The 19,425-nt window shown below is 41.8% G+C and overlaps 3 protein-coding genes across 4 annotated transcripts in view; 2 read left to right on the forward strand and 1 right to left on the reverse strand.

The window, feature by feature from the left end:
- Positions 1-7,019, forward strand: part of LOC106590335 (piezo-type mechanosensitive ion channel component 2) — a 156,157-nt gene extending 149,138 nt beyond the window's left edge. For both annotated transcript variants that reach the window (XM_082970741.1, XM_082970742.1), the window contains exons 42-51: positions 1,506-1,720; positions 1,908-2,066; positions 2,275-2,422; positions 2,763-2,951; positions 3,148-3,240; positions 3,465-3,634; positions 4,271-4,387; positions 4,723-4,802; positions 4,953-5,163; positions 5,426-7,019. In XM_082970741.1, the coding sequence (XP_082826867.1) occupies positions 1,506-1,720; positions 1,908-2,066; positions 2,275-2,422; positions 2,763-2,951; positions 3,148-3,240; positions 3,465-3,634; positions 4,271-4,387; positions 4,723-4,802; positions 4,953-5,163; positions 5,426-5,681 (1,638 nt within the window). In that variant the 3' untranslated portion in view covers positions 5,682-7,019. The remainder of the gene's footprint in view (positions 1-1,505; positions 1,721-1,907; positions 2,067-2,274; positions 2,423-2,762; positions 2,952-3,147; positions 3,241-3,464; positions 3,635-4,270; positions 4,388-4,722; positions 4,803-4,952; positions 5,164-5,425) is intronic.
- On the reverse strand, positions 7,008-11,466 carry LOC106590336 (gamma-soluble NSF attachment protein). The gene is made up of 12 exons (XM_014181234.3): positions 11,222-11,466; positions 10,811-10,878; positions 10,522-10,606; positions 10,351-10,368; positions 10,204-10,234; positions 9,870-9,979; positions 9,644-9,710; positions 9,385-9,455; positions 9,225-9,303; positions 9,009-9,088; positions 8,610-8,739; positions 7,008-8,035 (listed from the first exon to the last, which is right to left on the reverse strand). The coding sequence occupies exons 1-12, from the start codon at positions 11,272-11,274 to the stop codon at positions 7,898-7,900; spliced, it is 930 nt and encodes a 309-aa protein (XP_014036709.1). The 5' UTR covers positions 11,275-11,466; the 3' UTR covers positions 7,008-7,897.
- A 677-nt stretch (positions 11,467-12,143) lies between these two features.
- Positions 12,144-18,657, forward strand: tws1a (Twisted gastrulation protein homolog 1-A). Its single transcript, NM_001141196.2, is given in 5 exon segments — positions 12,144-12,229; positions 12,881-13,027; positions 14,050-14,149; positions 16,682-16,954; positions 18,063-18,657. Coding segments are annotated over 4 exon segments (675 nt in total). The 5' UTR covers positions 12,144-12,229; positions 12,881-12,907; the 3' UTR covers positions 18,245-18,657.
- The last annotated feature ends 768 nt before the right edge of the window (positions 18,658-19,425 follow it).

A 19,425-nucleotide genomic window follows, 5' to 3' on the forward strand; every position in this document is an offset into this window, starting at 1 on the left:
CTATGGGACTCGAAATTGACCTCAAGTGCATCCTGTTTCAATTGATCATCTTGGAGATGTTTCTACAACTTGTTTGGAGTCCACCTGTGGTAAATACAATTGATTGGACATGATTTGGAAAGGCACATACCTGTCTATATAAGGTCCCACAGTTGACAGTGCATGTCAGAGCAAAGAACAAGCCATGAGGTGCAAGGAATTGTCCTCATAGTGTCGAGACAGGATTTTGTCGAGGCACAGCTCTGGGGAATGGTACCAAAACATTTCTGCAGCATTGAAGGTCCCCAAGAACACGGTGGCCTCCATCATTCTTAAATGGAAGAAGTTTGGAACCATCAAGACTCTTCCTAGAGCTGGCCATCCGGCCAAACTGAGCAATCGGGGGAGAAGGGCCTTGGTCAGGGAGGTGACCAAGAACCCGATGGTCACTCTTACAGAGCTCCAGAGTTCCTCTGTGGAGATGGGAGAACCTTCCAGAAGGACAACCATCTCTGCAGCACTTCACCAATCAGACCTTTATGGTAGAGTGGCCAGACGGAAGCCACTCCTCAATAAAAGCCACATGACAGCCCACTTGGAGTTTCCCAAAAGGCACCTAAACACTCTTCTACCATGAGAAACAAGATTCTCTGGTCTGATGAAACCAAGATTGAACTCTTTGGCCTGAATGCTAATCTTCACGTCTGGAGGAAACCTGGCACCATCCCTACAATGAAGCATGGTGGTGGCAGAATCATGCTGTGGGGATGTTTTTCAGCAACAGGGACTGAGACTAGTCAGGAATCGAGGCAAAGATGAACGGAGCAAAGTACAGAGAGATCCTTGATGAAAACCTGTTCCAGAGCGCTCAGGGCCTCAGACTAGGGCGAAGGTTCACCTTCCAACAGGACAACGACCCTAAGCACACAGCCAAGACAACGCAGGAGTGGCTTCTGGCCCAGCCAGAGCCCTGACGTTAACCTGATCGAACATCTCTGGAGAGACCTGAAAATAGCTATGCAGCAACGCTCCCCATCCAACCTGACAGAGCTTGAGAGGATCTGCAGAGAAGAATGGGAGAAACTCCGCAAAAACAGGTGTGACATACCCAAGAAGACTCGAGGCTGTAATCGCTGCCAAAGGTGCAACAACAAAGTACCGAGTAAAGGGTCTGAATACTTACATAAATGTAATATTTCAGTTTTTTATTTTTAATAAATTGATATCAACAATTTCTAAAAACCTGTTTTTTGCTTTGTTATTATGGGGTACTGTGTGTAGATTGATGAGGAATAACAACAATTTAATCAATTTTTGAATAAGGATGTAACCTAACAACATTTTGAAAAAGTCAAGGGGTCTGAATACTTTCTACTATAAACTGTCCTTATTCATTGTGTTTGTGATTGAAACCAAGTGCAATGAATTGAAATGTTCCCTAAATGGCCAAGAACACATTTGAACTTGAAATATTGAAGAAAACAAAAACCTTCCAAATAAATAACATGACTTCCTGTCCCTCATAGAAACACTCTGCCGCAGCTGACATCACTTCCTCCCTGTCGGAGGACCAGGTTCCAGAGGCCTTCCTGGTGATGGTACTGATCCAGTTTGGCACCATGATCATCGACCGAGCACTCTACCTCCGCAAGACTGTCATGGGAAAAGTCATCTTTCAGGTCATCCTGGTGTTCGGTATCCACTTCTGGATGTTCTTCATCCTGCCTGGAGTCACAGAAAGGTATGAATGTGGAGAAATAACATTAACATTTAGTAATTTAATCATATAGTCATAACCAGCTCCCTCTTTCTTTTAAATACTGTATATTGCTTACTAAATAGTTGCTTCATTAGTAACGCATAATGGTGAATGTTTTCAAGTTACTTCAAAAAATTCTCGTTAACATTGTTTTCATTTTAATCACCAGACGGTTCAGTAAGAACACAGTGGCCCAGCTGTGGTACTTTGTCAAGTGCATCTACTTTGGCCTGTCGGCCTATCAGATCCGCTGTGGCTACCCCACCCGCGTGCTGGGCAACTTTCTCACCAAGAGTTACAACTACCTCAACCTATTCCTCTTCCAAGGGTGAGTGCTCTGAAGACTAGTGTAACTACAATCACAAAACGACAGCATAATCATGAATTGAATGAATTTCTGAAAAAGGTATGAGACTAATTTCATCAGTGATGGCACATGCTCCCAATACCTGCCTGCCATAAGCTGGTTCATAACCTATATTGACTGTTGGTCCTAACATTACCCTAACATTGTCCTAAATATTCCTGATTTCCAGGTTCCGCCTGGTCCCGTTCCTGACAGAGCTGCGAGCGGTGATGGACTGGGTGTGGACGGACACCACTCTCAGCTTGTCCAGCTGGATCTGTGTAGAGGACATCTACGCTCACATCTTTGTTCTCAAGTGCTGGAGGATGTCAGAGAAGGTGAGGGACCACGGCCGCTGTGTTAGTTCTCTAGGACCTCCCTATCCATCTCTGAATGAGGCTTAGAGGGGAAGAAGATAGTATGTTGTCAGATAGGCTTTGTGGAAATGAGATACAGCAGGTTTGAGGTTTTTTGTTAGTACTTTTATTGTATTATTTTATGATGTGAAGCACTTTGTTACTTGCATTGAAAAGCACTATAAAAATAAAGGCACCAATTATGTAGGTTCGCCAAAAGTTAACAAATGTTCATAAAAACTGTAACTAAACTTGATAATTTATTTCCCTGAACAATTTGTTCTATTCAGAGGCTTAATCCTGTATGTGTGTTGTTTACCAGAGGTACCCCCAGCCTCGCGGGCAGAAGAAGAAGAAGGTGGTGAAGTATGGGATGGGAGGTTTGATCGTCATGCTGCTCATCTGCATCGTTTGGTTCCCCCTGCTTTTCATGTCGTTGGTCAAGTCCGTGGCCGGGGTGGTCAACAAACCTCTGGACGTATCGGTCACCATCACCCTGGGAGGCTTTCAGGTCTGAAAACTGTGTCAAAGGCAGGGTTTGGGGCAATTCCATTTATTTCTGTTTACCTAATGAATTGGCTGAATTTAAATGGAATTGACACCAACCCTGGTTGACAGTATCAGTTCTTTATTGCCATTTGTTAATTTTAGAGTTTGACACATTACTATCTGATTTTAGTATCTAACATTGGTATCTCTTCCTTCAGCCCATCTTCACTATGAGTGCCCAGCAAAATCAACTGAAGGACATCAGCAAAGCAGATTTTTCAGACTTCATGAATTCGTACAACTACATTCCGGTAAGAAAACCACCCATTTTAAAGCTTGCTTTATGAATCTTAATTTTAGGCCAGATTTCTAAAGCTTTTCCAATATCTTTTGATGCTATAGGTTTGAATACTAATTCATTCTGGTTTGAATATATTACTGTGTATTACTATAAGTAAGGCCTTTCTCCTCCTACTCACCAGGGACTTGCAAATGTAAGTATTGTGTGTTTTAATATTTCCATACTTCTATGCAGTCAGCGATGCAGTTCTTGGAGGCATACACGTCAGAGGATGTGACTGTGGCGGAGCTGGAGGGCAGTTCCAATTCCCTGTGGACCATCAGCCCCCCCAGCAGGAAGAACCTTATGGATGTTCTCAGCAAGGAGGAATACTTCCCAGTCACCATGTCCTGGACCATCCAGAGGTAAGAGAACCAGGGCCCTGTTCATTAGGCACCAAATGGGAAGAAAACTGACTGAAACAGTCCAATAAGATACTAATTTTCATTAGCGTTGCAAAACACTTTCAACTGTTTTCCGTTGCGTGCCCTAATGACCACTACGCTGGAGGAACCAATACTCAAATACACACATGTATGGAAATATACTCACTTACTATCGGAGTGAGAACCAAACCTCTATTCAATCCGCATCGTGGAAGTTCGACTTTACACAGTGATTTAAATTTAAAGGCAATGTTCCCGCTTTAGCGGAGGCTGCATTCACGGTAAACGCTGCATACGTCGGCTCAATCGGAAATGACCTTTTACATTTCTATCGGGGAATCTGTAACGCTTCAGCTTTACAGACTGAGTAGAGCCACTATACTCACACACTTCTTAGAAACTCAAAAGTGTTTTGAACTGTAACTTGGTAAAATAACTTAGTAACTACAGTAGGTCCACATAGATTACATAGTACTTTAGAGACGTAAAATATCTGAGATATCTGCCCATTTACAAGTGCACAAAGTAATATGTATGGGAAAGAATGTATGGTGTACTATTTTTGACTTGCAAAATATCTACTGTCTGTAATTGGGATTTTTCTCTCTTCAACAGGAATCTCAGTCTTGGAGCCAAAGCTGAAGTTGCAACAGATAAACATGTAACATACCTTGATATGACAACACGACAAGAGTTAGTAGATCTACTGAATGGGACCAGAAACCAGGCTGTGTAAGTAGCCTATGCTAAGAGAAACAGACTACGACTTTTCAGGCTTAATTAAGCCTTCATAACCCCTTCATAAGGTATTTTATAGATGCTTGATAAATCATTCATCATTAAAGTGACGCTCCACAACTTTGTATAATTTGAGCCAGCAGTTTTGAAAGTGGTGCTCACGAGCCAAAACGGGTCCCAGTTTGAATTGTGTACAACATCATACATTTTTGGTTGTTGCAATTGGTATGATATGTTACAAATCCAACTCGTACAATATGTTCTGTTTTGTTGTGATTAAGATCCCGGACTGCATCTTTAAATGTCACGTCTCTTTCTCTCCTCTCCAGGGTCATAGCACAAGTCTTCCCATGCTTCCTCAGAGCTCCCAGTGACTCCAATGCCAAACCTATAGAACAACTCCATAAAGGTAATGCACGAATCCTTAAACCTGGAATGACTTCATATGGATAGAAACATTTATACATTTACATCGTCCTGAAATGAACACTTCTGTTTTGAACTGACGCATCGCCCTCTTATTACTGTTGATGTATCGTTTATGATATCTCCATTTCAGACAATGGCTACAAGAACATCCTGCTCGACCTGGAGAGAACCCACAACAGCAGTGGTGAGATCCAGGAGTGGTGGATCGTAGACCAGCCATCGGCGGGACAGATCCAGATGAGGGGTGCGGCGGTGGGGAAGAAGAGAGAGGCAGGCCTCCAGCTCTACGTGTTCAGTGACAAAGTCAGCCCGCCCAGTCTGGGCTTCCTGGCAGGATACGGGTGAGTGGAGGATATCTGACGGTCTGACTTGGGTCATGTAACTCATGTTCAGTGAGACACACAATCATCATTTTTCATTGTTTGTCAGGCAGTACCAGCTCATTTCAAAATGTTGTGTTGTGCTTACTGGACACAACCCTGGTGTTGCTTACTAAAAGGTTTCCTGCATTTATAATGCTTTATCACTTGTATAAGCATGTATGTGCCTTTTTAATGTATTATAACAAGGCTTATAATGTGTTATTTTGTCTCTCACCGACAGGATCATGGGCCTGTACGCGTCGGTGGTGCTGGTCATTGGCAAGTTTGTGCGCGAGTTCTTCAGCGGCATCTCCCATTCCATCATGTTCGAGGAACTGCCCGCCGTGGACCGCATCCTGAAGCTGTGTACCGACATCTTCCTGGTCAGAGAGACAGGCGAGCTGGAGCTGGAGGAAGACCTATATGCCAAGCTCATCTTCCTCTACCGCTCACCAGAGACTATGATCAAGTGGACCAGGGACCAAAAAACTAAATGACAGTGCCACCTAGTGGGGGGAAGAGACATGAAAAAAGCACAATCCAGCAGGAAGTAGCTAGCTCGCTACGCTCCCTGTATTTTGGTGGGATGGTAATAAGGGACCCTCTCCCTATCAAGCCTGCCATGAAAAACAATGACCTACACATGAAAGGTGACTTTGAAGAACAGCGGTGGCTGGTGGCACTTTAAATTAGGAGGACGCGAGCATAGTAATGGCTGGAACGGAATTAATTTAGTGGTATCAAACACCTGGTTTCCATGCGTTAGATACCATTCCATCAATTATCATGAGCCGTCCTCCCCTCACCAGCCTCCTCTGTAAGAAGCTGTTTTTTGTTTGTACTCGTTTAGTACAACTCTGAAGAATTGCAGCCATCAGTCAGTGTGTTTGATATGTCACAGACAGACAGGGAGACAGACTGCAGCTGTCCTGCCTGCCTCCAGACGTCTGGCCTTTTTCCTATTGGGAAACATGAACCAAGGGTTGTGCAATATACTGATAGCTGGCTGTAAACTTGAACAGACATGTTTTCTTGAGCTAACACAGGAGAAGGGAAAAGCGAAGAGAAGTGGGCAGCGACTGAGAGACACTAGACACTTTGATTTTCCAAGATATTTCCCTTAACAGTAACCTACCTGGAAGTGCTTTGGCTTTTCCAGCAAGACAACAACGAGAGGTTGAAGACAACCCACTGGGCACACACTGGTTTAATCAACGTTGTTTCCATGTAATTTCAATGAAATTACGTTGAACCAACGTGTAATAGACGTTGAATTGACGTCTGCGCGCAGTGGGAAGTTACAATCATTTGTTGCCGTTATTTTGTTTCTACGGAGTAATCAAGGGAGCTGTGGCAGACATCGTTCTCAGGAAATGTGTATCATCTCACCACAAAGGGATTACGTTTTTGGTTTTGTTTGAACCTGTAGTACACCTAGGAAAGAGAAACAATAAAGGGAAAAACAGTGATGTGATGAACACTGTATAGAGCATAGAATTATATTTCTATATTATGGAGCATGTCCATCTTGATGGCGCCCCTATAAAGACCTATGAATTGAGGGCCTAAATAGAGATACTGTCGTTGACGTGTGTAACCTGTGTCGGTTATATTTGATTGCTTGAAAACCCATTGTTTTTGATATTGCAAGTTAGTGTTATTTTAAATGTACAAGTTCATATGTTCAACCAAAATGTGATCAAGGCCATCAAATCTATGCATTGGAAAATGCAGCAACATGTGTAAGTGAATAGATTGTTTTCATGTGTAAGGAATCTAGTTTGTGACGTTATCGAGGTTCAGTGACCTGAATGTAACAAATGTTTGAAAGCTGACCTGCTGCCATTTTATTCCATGACTTGATTCAGTAAACACTGAGGGCATGCCACAAACATCAAGCCTGCATACTCCACAAGACTTGACACACATTTTAAGATTAGTTGTAAACATGAATCATCATCTAGCTTTCAGTCAGTTCCAATGTACCAGGCATAACATATAATACAAATGGAAAGGCATTCTGAAATCTAGAAGAAACTAAAGTACAATAATATACCAATTACCCAAATATATTATTTTCTTAACATAAATTTGATTCATTATAAGTGCCTTCACACACAATAGTAACTGGAATGGCTGCTTTCAACACTTCATACTGTACAAATTCAGAAATCGTCTCATCCACCCCTTTACGCATCAATCATTGAGGCACAGAGTTTGATATTGTAAGGTGAACGTGCAAATCATTATTTTCACACTGAGTATCTTGTTGCATACTGTTGTAGATTGAATGAGAAAACACCTTGATGATCCATTGAGGCAAATACAACAAATGCATTACCAAACCTAGATCAACATTCAAAATCAAATGTTTTATATCACTTCAAATGTAGCAAAATATACATTATTTTACAATCGCAGTAAACCCCAAAAGGGACAAATAATATTTTCAAATCTTTAAGTAGTGTTTGATTATTTTGCACAGTGATATTATAATACCATGCTTATGTTATTGTTATGAGCATAACTCGTTATGCTTGATGGTTAGAGTGCCTACAGTTGTTTTCTAGGATACATCTGGCGATGGGAGGCAAGGCAAAGTTCACGACCCCCTGGCATGCTGAGAATGGGAGGGCTGTGGAAGATTCCGACACCCACCCTTAACAGGTAACTGAAAGTGCTCTGGTCCAGACAGGAAGTCCAGGTTCTGTGGCTAACATAGCCCACCAGCGTACTCATCCTCATCAGCCTCCCCTGCCCCCGCTCCTCCTTCCCCGGCATCGGCAGCTGAAGCAGGAGCCTTCTTCTTACCCCCCCCGGGAACCCTCAGGCTGATGGACAACTTTGCATACTGCAAGACAATTGGCACTGTGGTCAGGTTATGGCAAGTTGTCTCTACAGTATTTGTTTCTCAGAAGTGTTTCCTAAACCTCTCATTGAGTACCCCCAGCCAGTTCCATGTTTTTGATCTCTTCCTAAACTAGCACAGCAGATTCAACTAATGAACTAATCAGAAAACCCTTGGTTAGTTTGAGTCAGGTGTGTGTGTGTCTTTCTGGAATTGATCAGGAGAGGTTTAAGAAATAGATCTAAAGAAATTTAAAAAATTATAAATCGTACAAAACAACAAGAAAGCAGGGTCTAGAGGGGTAACGCAGGTAAGCAAGCAGTTGGACTGCTATTGTTTCTATTAATAAATGACTGCATTATTCAGGCTAGCCTGGAAATGCATCTATGGGGTGGCTAGGAGAGAGGTTTCATAAGGAAAGGACAGCTCATGATTCCATACCTTTTAAAGACCTTAAATGTGATCAAAGGAGACAACAGAACACAATTGAGAGAAGTAGATACTCAAATGATGTGATGACATGCTTTGAAGTGAATGATGGTTACATACAGTATAAGCCACAAGGCAGAACACTCACATCATTGTCCATGTACTTGAATAAGGGTGAGTTACAGACGCAGTGCACTTGGTCCTCATCCTGCTCGTCGTAGCCCTGCAGGAGCTGCTCCAAAGCAATACAGTCCTCACTCCCACTGAAGCCTGGCAGACTAGGGTCAAAGTTTAGAATGGTCAAGCATAGGGTTGCAAAATTCCGGTAACTTTCCCAAAATTCCCAAGTTTTCCAGAAATCTTTCCAGAAATCCCGGGTGGAGTATTCACAGATTCCGTGCTTATTACCTCCTGACTCCAGGAATATTCCAACCCGGGATTTCTGGAATTTGGGGTAAGTTACCAGAATTATGAATCCCTAATCAAACATAACAAAATTCATAACCTTCATATTTACCTTTTAGTTAGACAAATGTAAAGTCAGTACCTGTAACTCTCTCGAACACATTTATCTGCTGCTACGAAGTCATTTCTGTGAAGGTGGACTAGCACTTGGGCAATGGTTTTCTGAAGAAGAAAATACACAGGCAACCATTTGGTTTTAATCTTCACAACAGGGGGAATAATAACACAGTCTGCTCACTTTTGAACGCGGTCAATTGTCTTTATCAGGCTAAATAAGTGAAAAGATCCTTAAACACACCTTAAAACACGTTGGGTAATTCTCTATTTCTTTATACATGTTCTTTTCCTTCTGAATCGACACTGCTGCTTCATCAAGCCTGACGGGCCAAAAACAACAGTTAGCTGGAAGGGAATGAGTAGGAAAGGTAGAACAATCTGTAAAGCAGGTGAGAATTTACTTGTGTTGCCTGACGAGAAGTCTTGATGCTTTCCCCAGCATCTCTACAGCTTGACGTAGACGGTCTTCATTCTGCAGAAATACACATTCATCATATCAAGAATATTTTGATTGATTTGGTCACTTTTCATCACATTAATATATATCCAATATCAATTAAATAAGACTGAGATTCCTGCAGATGTGACCCTGAACTGAGGCTGTGGCTTGGAAGAAACTCAATGATTGGTGTTCGCTAGTATCAAAAATTCAAGTCGTACCTCAAACACTGATGCAGCTTTCTGGTACAGATCCACTGCTTTTGCTAGATCCTGTGATTCGATTAGCCTGATAAAAGAAAGGGCAACTTTAACTTAAGTAGCCTAAGCATCAAAACGAGGAATAACAACGAGCATCATCATACGTTTACAGTGACATGCCAATGTTGACAGGGAATTCATTTTGAGAGACCGTCTAAGATGATCAATATTGGCTACCGGTACGTACTTTCCAGCTCTGTCGAGGGCCAAGGCTGCAGTGTCTGGGGTGCCATTCTCTACATACATCATGCTTGCTCTCTCAATATACTGGATAGCCTCTGGTATCCTCTGCATGTCCTGGAGAGAAGAAATATGTCTGTCAGTGATTAGCGTTAGTAGCTAGTTATTATTAAAAAACAGTAGTCATGTGTCAAAAGCGTCTGGCTAAAAACAAAGCCTTTAATCCAGAAGGGGGCAACAAAAAATTAAAAACTCTGGCATAAACGCAACAGTAAATTTCACCCGACCCCTGATAACAAGTATATATGATTGACAATAATGTTTATCACATTAACACTAACCTTGAGCATCATACCAGCTGCCTCAAGTGCTCTGTAACAGAAAGGTCTCCTTAGCAACATTCAATACAACCAGACGTAGACAAATCAGTGTCCTTCTGGTTCTATTAATATCATTACATAGGATAGGCCTAGATCTTTTATACTCACTTGGCTGCATGGAAAAGTCTGTACATTGAGTTGAGTTAAAGAAAACGTTGATGTTATTATCAGATCTTTGTGGTCCACAATGTTCAAATACAGCATATACAATTACGTTGTTCAAACCTAACCTGCAAAACCATTTATAAGCCTCCCTCCCCATTGGCAGTGAAAGGATACGTTTTGTTGTTGGTATGTGCCTCTGCCTCTTGCAGGTACGCCTCCTTCGCTTCTTCAAGCATCTTGGCATTTTTAAAGGCAACAGCTGGGCGAGAAGGGAATGCTTTATTATGCATTTATAATAAGCCAAATCATAAGACAACTTGAGCAACACTTCTGCAATATAGCCTAATATTACTGACAGTGTGCTATTGACCAACTAGACTATCAAATGTTGTTGTAGTAGGGGACATGCATTCGGGTCCAAATTGCTGCTGCATAGAATGTATGAGCCTTTGGGATACAATACCTGCTTTTGAGTACTCTGATGCAGCACTGTCATAGTCAGGCTTCCATTTCATGAAGCTAGTCTTTAAACTGTGGGGAAAATGCATCATATTCAGTGCCAAACATTACAGCAGCATTGCCTCTGAAAAAAGTTACAATCATATGAATTTGCCATAGGATGTAATACAGGTGTGGACGCCCTAGTATTGATGAAGTGATACCGACAGGCTTAACTGCAGTGCAGCTCAGCTGGCTTCCTATCTAGAATGGCAAGCTAGCTTGCTAAATTGAAAATACCATTCCTATGCTATTTGTTTCATACATAGGTACTTTACAATACACGATTACCAATACTATGACAGTGGCTGACTACCTACTGTAATAGCTCAAATGCGAGCTAGCTAGCGTCATCTAGCTAGCGAGATTTCCTTACTATTTTTCAGCCTTGGCAATGTGGTCGTGCGCCTCGTTGATTTTCGCAGCCATCTGGTCCAGTGGCAGCTCTGCTGTGTAGTCTACTAATAATGTAATGAAACAATATTTAATAATGAAGTTCTCACTGGCTAAAATGTAGTGAGACGTTGCTGTTGCCGTTACTGGTTTCAGGAGACCTTTCCTTCATCAGTGTTGACTACGGAAGCTCGTGAGTTGGATTTTATTTTTCTACTCATATACTGCGACAACGTTACACCTACTGGGCAATAATGTAACAGTTCGTTTTTTTCTCAGTTGAACGCCCTTCCTCATCCAGAAAACTAGTTTTCTTTCATCAATTCAATTCAAGGGGCTTTATTGACATGGGAAACATATGTTAACATTGCCAAAGCAAGTGAGGTAGATAATATACAAAAGTGAAATAAACAATAAAAGGCATCTCTATTTGCAATGCATTATGAAATCTCCAGTTATTAATTTATATATAGCCTACAAAATGTATAATTTCATTCCTCTATCATTACATGTATTTTATAGTATTTTTACACCAGCAGTTGCAAAGTGCTTTACAGATACGCAGCCCAGAACAAGCAATGCAGAGGAAGAAGCAGTGGCCAGGAAAAACTCCCTAGAAAGGAACTAGGCTCAGAGTGGTGTCTAGTCCTCATCTGGCTACTATTATCAGTGAAAAAAATTGTTGCTACTATTTTCTATGTGATAAGCTAATAAATTCGTATAGCCCAGTCGAATATATCACTGCCAAACTAGTAGACATGGCCAATCACATGACATCAATTGACAGAGTTCTTGGCTCGGGTTCACCTGAGCAGGGCTCCTGTGTCTGAAATGGTAACTGTATCTTTAAGGCGCTTGCATACCCCTGTCTGCTTTGTGTAGCGAGTGTGGAGAGTCACGCCATCAGAACATGCTTAATTCTGAAAGGTAGAGGTGGAAAAGGGGTTAAGAAACTTTCACCTCTGGAGCAACAATCGACTAGTTGGTCAAGGTGAGTTTATTATATTGTTCATCAGTGTGCGTTCTTTACCAAGACAAAAAACGGCATCCTTTCTTCCTAGTTAGTTGATGTTGAGAAAAGGTGTTTATAGCTTTGGATATGCCTCTCCAAAACACGAGGTTTGTTCATAAACGGCGCCTGAAAACTGTCAGACTTTTCATACAATTTATTCAAACTAAGTGTTTTAATTTTAGGATAAAATGTAGCTTTCCTTCCTTATGTAACCCTGAGGTCTTTTAAGAGGGTTGCGCTACTGGCATGATCAACATGCTATTATTGAATTAGATTACCGTAATAGCTATACAACGTTTGAACATGGATTTTAAATGTATTCAGAGTTTAAGATTAAATGCGCAGCAACCTTTATGTAATTTAGTTGCCAGCAAGCGGGAAACCAATGTTTGCATTGCAGTGGGTCTGACGACTTGCGGATTGTGGTTTGTGTAGAAAGGGAATGATGCCCCTTTAAAGCAAACGGGCAATTTACCATAACAATTGAATCAAAGGGATGGTTCCTTGACACGATTTTCCTGCGTTTTATTAGTATGTTTATTTAGTCCCGATGACGTTTAGGTATTTTGTTGATGTTGAATAAGGGGTACATTCCAAATTCTTGTCTGACTCTTTGTTTTGTCGGTGCAGGATACCGTTGTTTCGTGCGTGTCGGAAATGAAGTCTACTCAAATTTTACTATCCACTGCACTTCTTTTCCTTCTGTCTGGACTTTCCATGATTACCGCCTGCAACAAGGCTCTCTGTGCCAGTGATGTCAGCAAGTGCCTCATTCAGGTAAGAAGGCTAAACTCTTAGTGCGTTTTTTAAAAGGCGTTCGGCTTAGGTAAACTTTTATCTCACAAATATAATTTTTCTGTTACTAAATCACTTTGAGAGAACTCTGTGGAATTTCTATAAGGAATCTCTCATGTTTTTTACTGAGTAAATTGCCACTGCCATAGTGTTATGCCAATATTTTATTCCTTGGAATTCAGCTAAGACTTGATGAACCTCCCACAATGCATTTCCACTGTGTGTATGTCATTTTACATTAACCTAAAATCTCTACATTCTCGCTATACTGGAAACATGCATACAACCATAACAGTACCTGCAAACTAAATAAACCCTTCTGAGAACACTCAACTAACAAAGCGGAGATACTAAAAATGTACTCCGAAGTTGGCATGGCTTACAATCAAGCGCATGTTTTACATTTACAGCCACACAGTGTCTTCAAAGGATGTAGCCTAGTCTACCTTGGCTGTACATGCGATGGCCAATGGAGATTGATATCTGTATACCTTCCATGGTTGCTGTTGCAGCCACAACCACACTTGACTGTGGGCTCAGTTAGCTCCATCCCTGTGCACATCTGGAATTTGACCTCTGCTCTCCCTTTGAACTGCCCTCCCAGCCGCACTGGAGGAGTCACAGAACAGGCAGCTTAAGGTCGGCCCACTCCTCAAACATACGCAGTTACACACACCCGCCCGTAGTGATTTCTAACAGGATATGTATGGCTTATTTTCTTGTTTGAGTCAACCGTGACGTGCTCAATACACAAAAATAATGTTCTATTGTTTTGGCCCTCGTAACGACTAAAGCCAGACTGAGACTACTGTATTGAAAGAATGTTTGCACAACATGATAGAAGGCTTAAATGCATACAAGATGTATGCAAATGTGTGCCACCTTCACTGTCTATTGCTGAATTTCTCTCTTATTGTGAGTTATGCACTTATGTACATCAGTCCTGCCACGTACATAAAATGTGACCATGTTATAATATACATTGTGTGTTTTGTGATGTACAGGAGCTGTGTCAGTGCAGGCCCTCTGATGGGAACTGCTCATGCTGTAAGGAGTGTATGCTCTGTCTGGGCACGCTGTGGGAGGAGTGCTGCGACTGTGTGGGTAGGTGCCAGAGTTGTACAGTCGTGGCCTAAAGTTTTGAGAATGACGCCAAATATTAATTTTCAAAGTCTGCTGCCTCAGTTTGTATGATGGCAATTTGCATATACTCCAGAATGTTATGAAGAGTGATCAGATGAATTGCAATTAATTGCAAAGCCCCTCTTTGCCATGCAAATGAACTGAATCCCCCAAAAACATTTCCACTGCATTTCAGCCCTGCCACAAAAGGACCAGCTGACATCATGTCAGTGATTCTCTCGTTAACACAGATGTGAGTGTTGACGAGGACAAGGCTGGAGATCACTCTGTCATGCTGATTGAGTTCGAATAACAGACTGGAAGCTTCAAAAGGAGGGTGGTGCTTGGAATCATTGTTCTTCCTCTGTCAACCATGGTTACCTGCAAGGAAACACGCACCATCATCATTGCTTTGCACAAAAAGGGCTTCACAGGCAAGGATATTGCTGCCAGTAAGATTGCACCTAAATCAACCATTTATCGGATCATCAAGAACTTCAAGGAGAGTGGTTCAATTGTAGTGATGAAGGCTTCAGGGTGCCCAAGAAAGTCCAGCAAGTGCCAGGACTGTCTCCTAAAGTTGATTCAGCTGCGGGATCGGGGCACCACCAGTACAGAGCTTGCTCAGGAATGGCAGCAGGCAGATGTGAGTGCATCTGCACGCACAGTGAGGCGAAGACTTTTGGAGGATGGCCTGGTGTCAAGAAGGGCAGCAACGAAGTCACTTCTCTCCAGGAAAAACATCAGGGACAGACCTGATAATCTGCAAAAGGTACAGGGATTGGACTGCTGAGGACTGGGTTAGTCATTTTCTCTGAATCCCCTTTCCGATTGTTTGGGGCATCCGGAAAAAAGCTTGTCCGGAGAAGACCGCTCTACCATCAGTCCTGTGTCATGCCAACAGTAAAGCATCCTGAGACTATTCATGTGTGGGGTTGCTTCTCAGCCAAGGGAGTGGGCTCACTCACAATTTGGCCTAAGAACACAGCCATAAATAAAGAATGGTACCAACACATCCTCCGAGAGCAGCTTTTCCCAACCATCCAGGAATAGTTTGGTGACGAACAATGCCTTTTTCAGCATGATGGAGCACCTTGCCATAAGGCAAAAGTGATAACTAAGTGGCTCGGGGAACAAAACATCCATATTTCGGGTCCATGGCCAGGAAACTCCCCAGACCTTAATCCCATTGAGAACTTGTGGTCAATCCTCAAGAGGCGGGTGGACAAACAAAAACCCACAAATTCTGACAAACTCCAAGCATTGATTATGCAAGAATGAGCTGCCATCAGTCAGGATGTGGCCCAGAAGTTAATTGACAGCATGTCAGGACGGATTGCAGAGGTCTTGGGAAAAAAAGGGTCAACACTGCAAATATTGACTCTTTGCATCAACTTCATGTAATTGTCAATAAAAGCCTTTGACACTTATGAAATGCTTGTAATTATACTTCAGTATTCCATAGTAACATCCGACAAAAATATCTAAAGACACTGAAGCAGCAAACTTTGTGGAAATTAATATTTGTGTCATTCTCAACTTTTGGCCACGACTGTAGAATCGAGTCACAGGATTTGGACTTGAGTCTGACTCATGTCACAAATTTTATGATTTGAGACTCGACATGATAGAAAATAAAAACTTGAGACTTTACTTGGAGCCTCGACTTAACTCATGACTTGAAATTATCTGGCCAGGTTTTGTCACTCATTTTGTGGCACGGAGACTCTGTGGATTACTCTCCACACAGCCAGAGTAGCCCCAGGAATCACACGTGCAAAAAAAAAGTTAGAGAGGATTGCCATAAATATACAGCTCCAAAAAAATGTGGGGATCAAGCATATAAACTGTTTACTTTGCCATCTCACCAGCAATGGGGCATCAAGCAACAATTACTAGCATAGGTCTTTTGTTAAGTCAAAATTGCTTGATATTGATCTTCTAAAGCTTGCATTTGGAATTAGTTAAAATGTATTATTACATAATCAAAATGTGTTGTAGACAAAATAAAGTTCTGTCTGCTAGCCTCAATAAATAGACAAAGATTTGTAGTTGATTGATGTCATTGCATGTCTCTTTCTTTTTGTTTTATACTTGACTTGAAATAGCTTGGCTCAGCTCAACTTGCTCTTAAAATGCACGACTTGGAATTGACTCTAGACTCTGCCAGTTCTACTTAGGACTTGAAACTTTGACCATTTGACTTGAGACTTGCTTGTGACTTGGTCCCACGTACTAGGTGCACATTTGAAAAGGGCAAACTACAACCAGGGTCAGAATGGATTAATGAGGATGGGTATTTGGTTTTTGCATCATATTGAGCTCCTCCAAATACTTCCTTCCATTATTCACTGATTGTTCAAGGTAGTGCACCCATCCTATTTTACAAGTGTAGTGCAGTGAATGTTGAGTATCATATGAAAAGTAGTGGTTTATTGATGATCAGTAATTTATTGTAAAAGTATTTGATTTATTTACCAATTAGCAACTTGTTCCCTGCATCCCATCACACAGGGATGTGTAACCCCAGGAACTACAGCGACACTCCGGCTACCTCCAAGAGCACGGTGGAGGAACTCTACCGACCCATCCCCTCACTGTTCCGTGCCCTCACCGAGGGTGAAGCACCCATCAACATGATGGTAGTATCCTTCCCCGTGGCTGAGGAACTATCTTACCATGAGAACCTGGTGTCTTTCTTGGAAACTCTGGAGGACCAGCACCAAAATGTCTCCCTGACCGGGAACAGTATCCACGCCAGCTACGATAACACCCAAAGTACTGAAGGTAGGGAGGGATGAGCGGGTTGAATTATGGGGACAATCATAGCTGCTGGGTATTCCCTAATAAGAGAATAAACAGAGCATGGGCACATCATACAGTCTTACAAAGATGCCTTTTATCAAAGTATTAGTTCATCAGAAGACTCTGAAGATTCTACGATAGTTTAGCATTTGTAGCAAAAATACCATTCAAGTCATGGGACCGATATTGTCATTTTTCACACATCGTGTCTAAAAGTTTCTATTGTGAAGCTCAACAAGGTCACCTAGGTAACATGATGCTTACAGGTTATGACTGTGAACTACACATTAAAACATCCAGCCCAAAGCGGGAGGTTTAAATAAAATACTTACTAGTCGCCAAAGTTGGTTTGGCTGGTGTAGGCCGTCACTGAAAATAAGAATTTGTTCTGTCTAGTTAAATACAATTTTAAAATTCTGGCAGATTGGGCACCACTGTAAGTGCTAAAGATATGAACTTTGGTCCAGCCCACTATTTTAGGGAAACTCCAAGAGTCAATGAATAGCTCAAATCGTTGACAGAGTCTATATTGTTTTAGGAGAGGGAGAGCTATAATGAAGTCATCGCTAAAGCTGCTTTGATCCGAGCTCGGTGGCTAGACCCCTCCATTAAAACAAATGCAATCTCGGGCTGTCTTTTGATGGGTTTAGTGGGCTGCTAGCCCTGCAAATTGAGTAGATTGCTACTGCTGCTGGCCTTGTGGACTTTCATGTGCATCCACTGCATTTGTCTTCTACTCAGCAACCGGTCCTAGTGATTTGTAATTGACTAGGAACCTCTCTCTCTGTGTGTGAGAGGACACTTGACAGTTCATGCAGCTTTAGTATTCTGATCATATTTCTGAGCAGGGAATTCTGAACGAGTCATGCGGCTATGCCTACATTTTTAAATATGTCCAGTGTGGCTGGATTACCTTTTGCCGGGGGGCCAAGACAGAGTTTGGGAAACCCTGATTTAGAGTACCTTCATAAATGTAAAGTGAAGACTAAGCATGTTTTCCGTAAACTTTTCAAATGGATAGTGGTAATATTTGCTTGTTGTATTCCTTGGAGAAATAAGCCTTTGAATGCCATGGCTTTCCCCTCCACAGATAACATGTGCACTGTGGTGTACTTTGACGACTGCGTGTCCATCCGCCAGTGCAAGCAATACTGCGAGTCCATGGGGGGCTCCAAATACCGCTGGTTCCACAATGCCTGCTGTGAGTGTATCGGCCCAGAGTGCCTCGACTACGGCAGCAAAACCGTCAAGTGTATGAACTGCCTGTTCTGATTGAAGCCAATGGGACTGGCCACATTAGGGTACTGTGTTCAAACTGCCACAAGGGGGCACTATCTGGAGTAGCAGATGGTGAAGGTTAACTGAGGTATGACTTTCATAATGCTTCAGTATTTTTATGTATTATGAATTATTTTTGCTCATTTTTATATTTTATAGGTTCTCTAGCAAATTAGAAATTTATCAATTTTAATTATTATTTTTTTTAAATAGTTTTAAGAAGTGTTTTGAAATGTGTAATGAAATGGCATTTTATTTTTGTCATGGAAAATCAGAGTAAATGCTATTTGTATAATTGTTTTATAATGTGTTATTTTAGGAAACAACGTCCATATTCAATCAAACTAATAGCCAGCCGTTCACATATCATGTTTGATTTCATATGTGCAATTAAAATGATTTGTTTCATACTGTAAACATTATTTTAAATCTAATAAAATAATTTAAGATAAGTTCAGCCAGACATAAAGGACATGTTTGGTACAGATGGGTTAAGTTCAGCTGGCCAGACAGATGGGACATGTTTGGCTGACCAGATAGGATAAGCAGGGTTTGTACGCTGATGGAATTTTAAGTGTTTTCCAGGCCTGGAAAAGTTAGGACAAGTTTGGCCAGATATGATAATTTCAGAAATAAGTTTGGCCGGATAGATGGGATAAGTTTGGCCAGATGAAACTAGTTCAGCTGGCTGACCCGATAGGACAAGTCATCAAGACAGATGTGATATGTTCAGCTGGCCGGACAGATAACAAGTTCAGGCGATTGGCCAGATAGGATAAGTTTGCTCGGCCGGTCAGACAGATAAGTTCACAACCGGGGACCAGCGTGTGGGGGTGTTGGGGGTATCTGAGCTTCATCAGCCAACACTAGATATTGGTTAATCAAATCTTCCCATTCCGGCTTAATTTGGCATGCCTTCTTAAACAGCCAAACTGTATATGCATTCACACATCAAGTCTTCTCTTGAGTTGGGATGGAACAACTGATCATTTGAGTTGGGTGTGGGGGTAGGTCGAACTATGGGTGGAAGGGGAGAGAGGGGCATACATCCCACATCAACTGACAAAAATGTAGAATTCCTACTACCGGCCATTTATTTGGTAGCAATCATTAGAAGTGCTTATTATTACGCATATTATTCGTTAATTGTGGGAATAAATTAGGATATGCATGTT

This window comes from Salmo salar, chromosome 29 (assembly GCF_965601325.2).
Source record: "Salmo salar chromosome 29, fSalSal1, whole genome shotgun sequence".
In the NCBI taxonomy this organism is placed as follows: domain Eukaryota; kingdom Metazoa; phylum Chordata; class Actinopteri; order Salmoniformes; family Salmonidae; genus Salmo; species Salmo salar.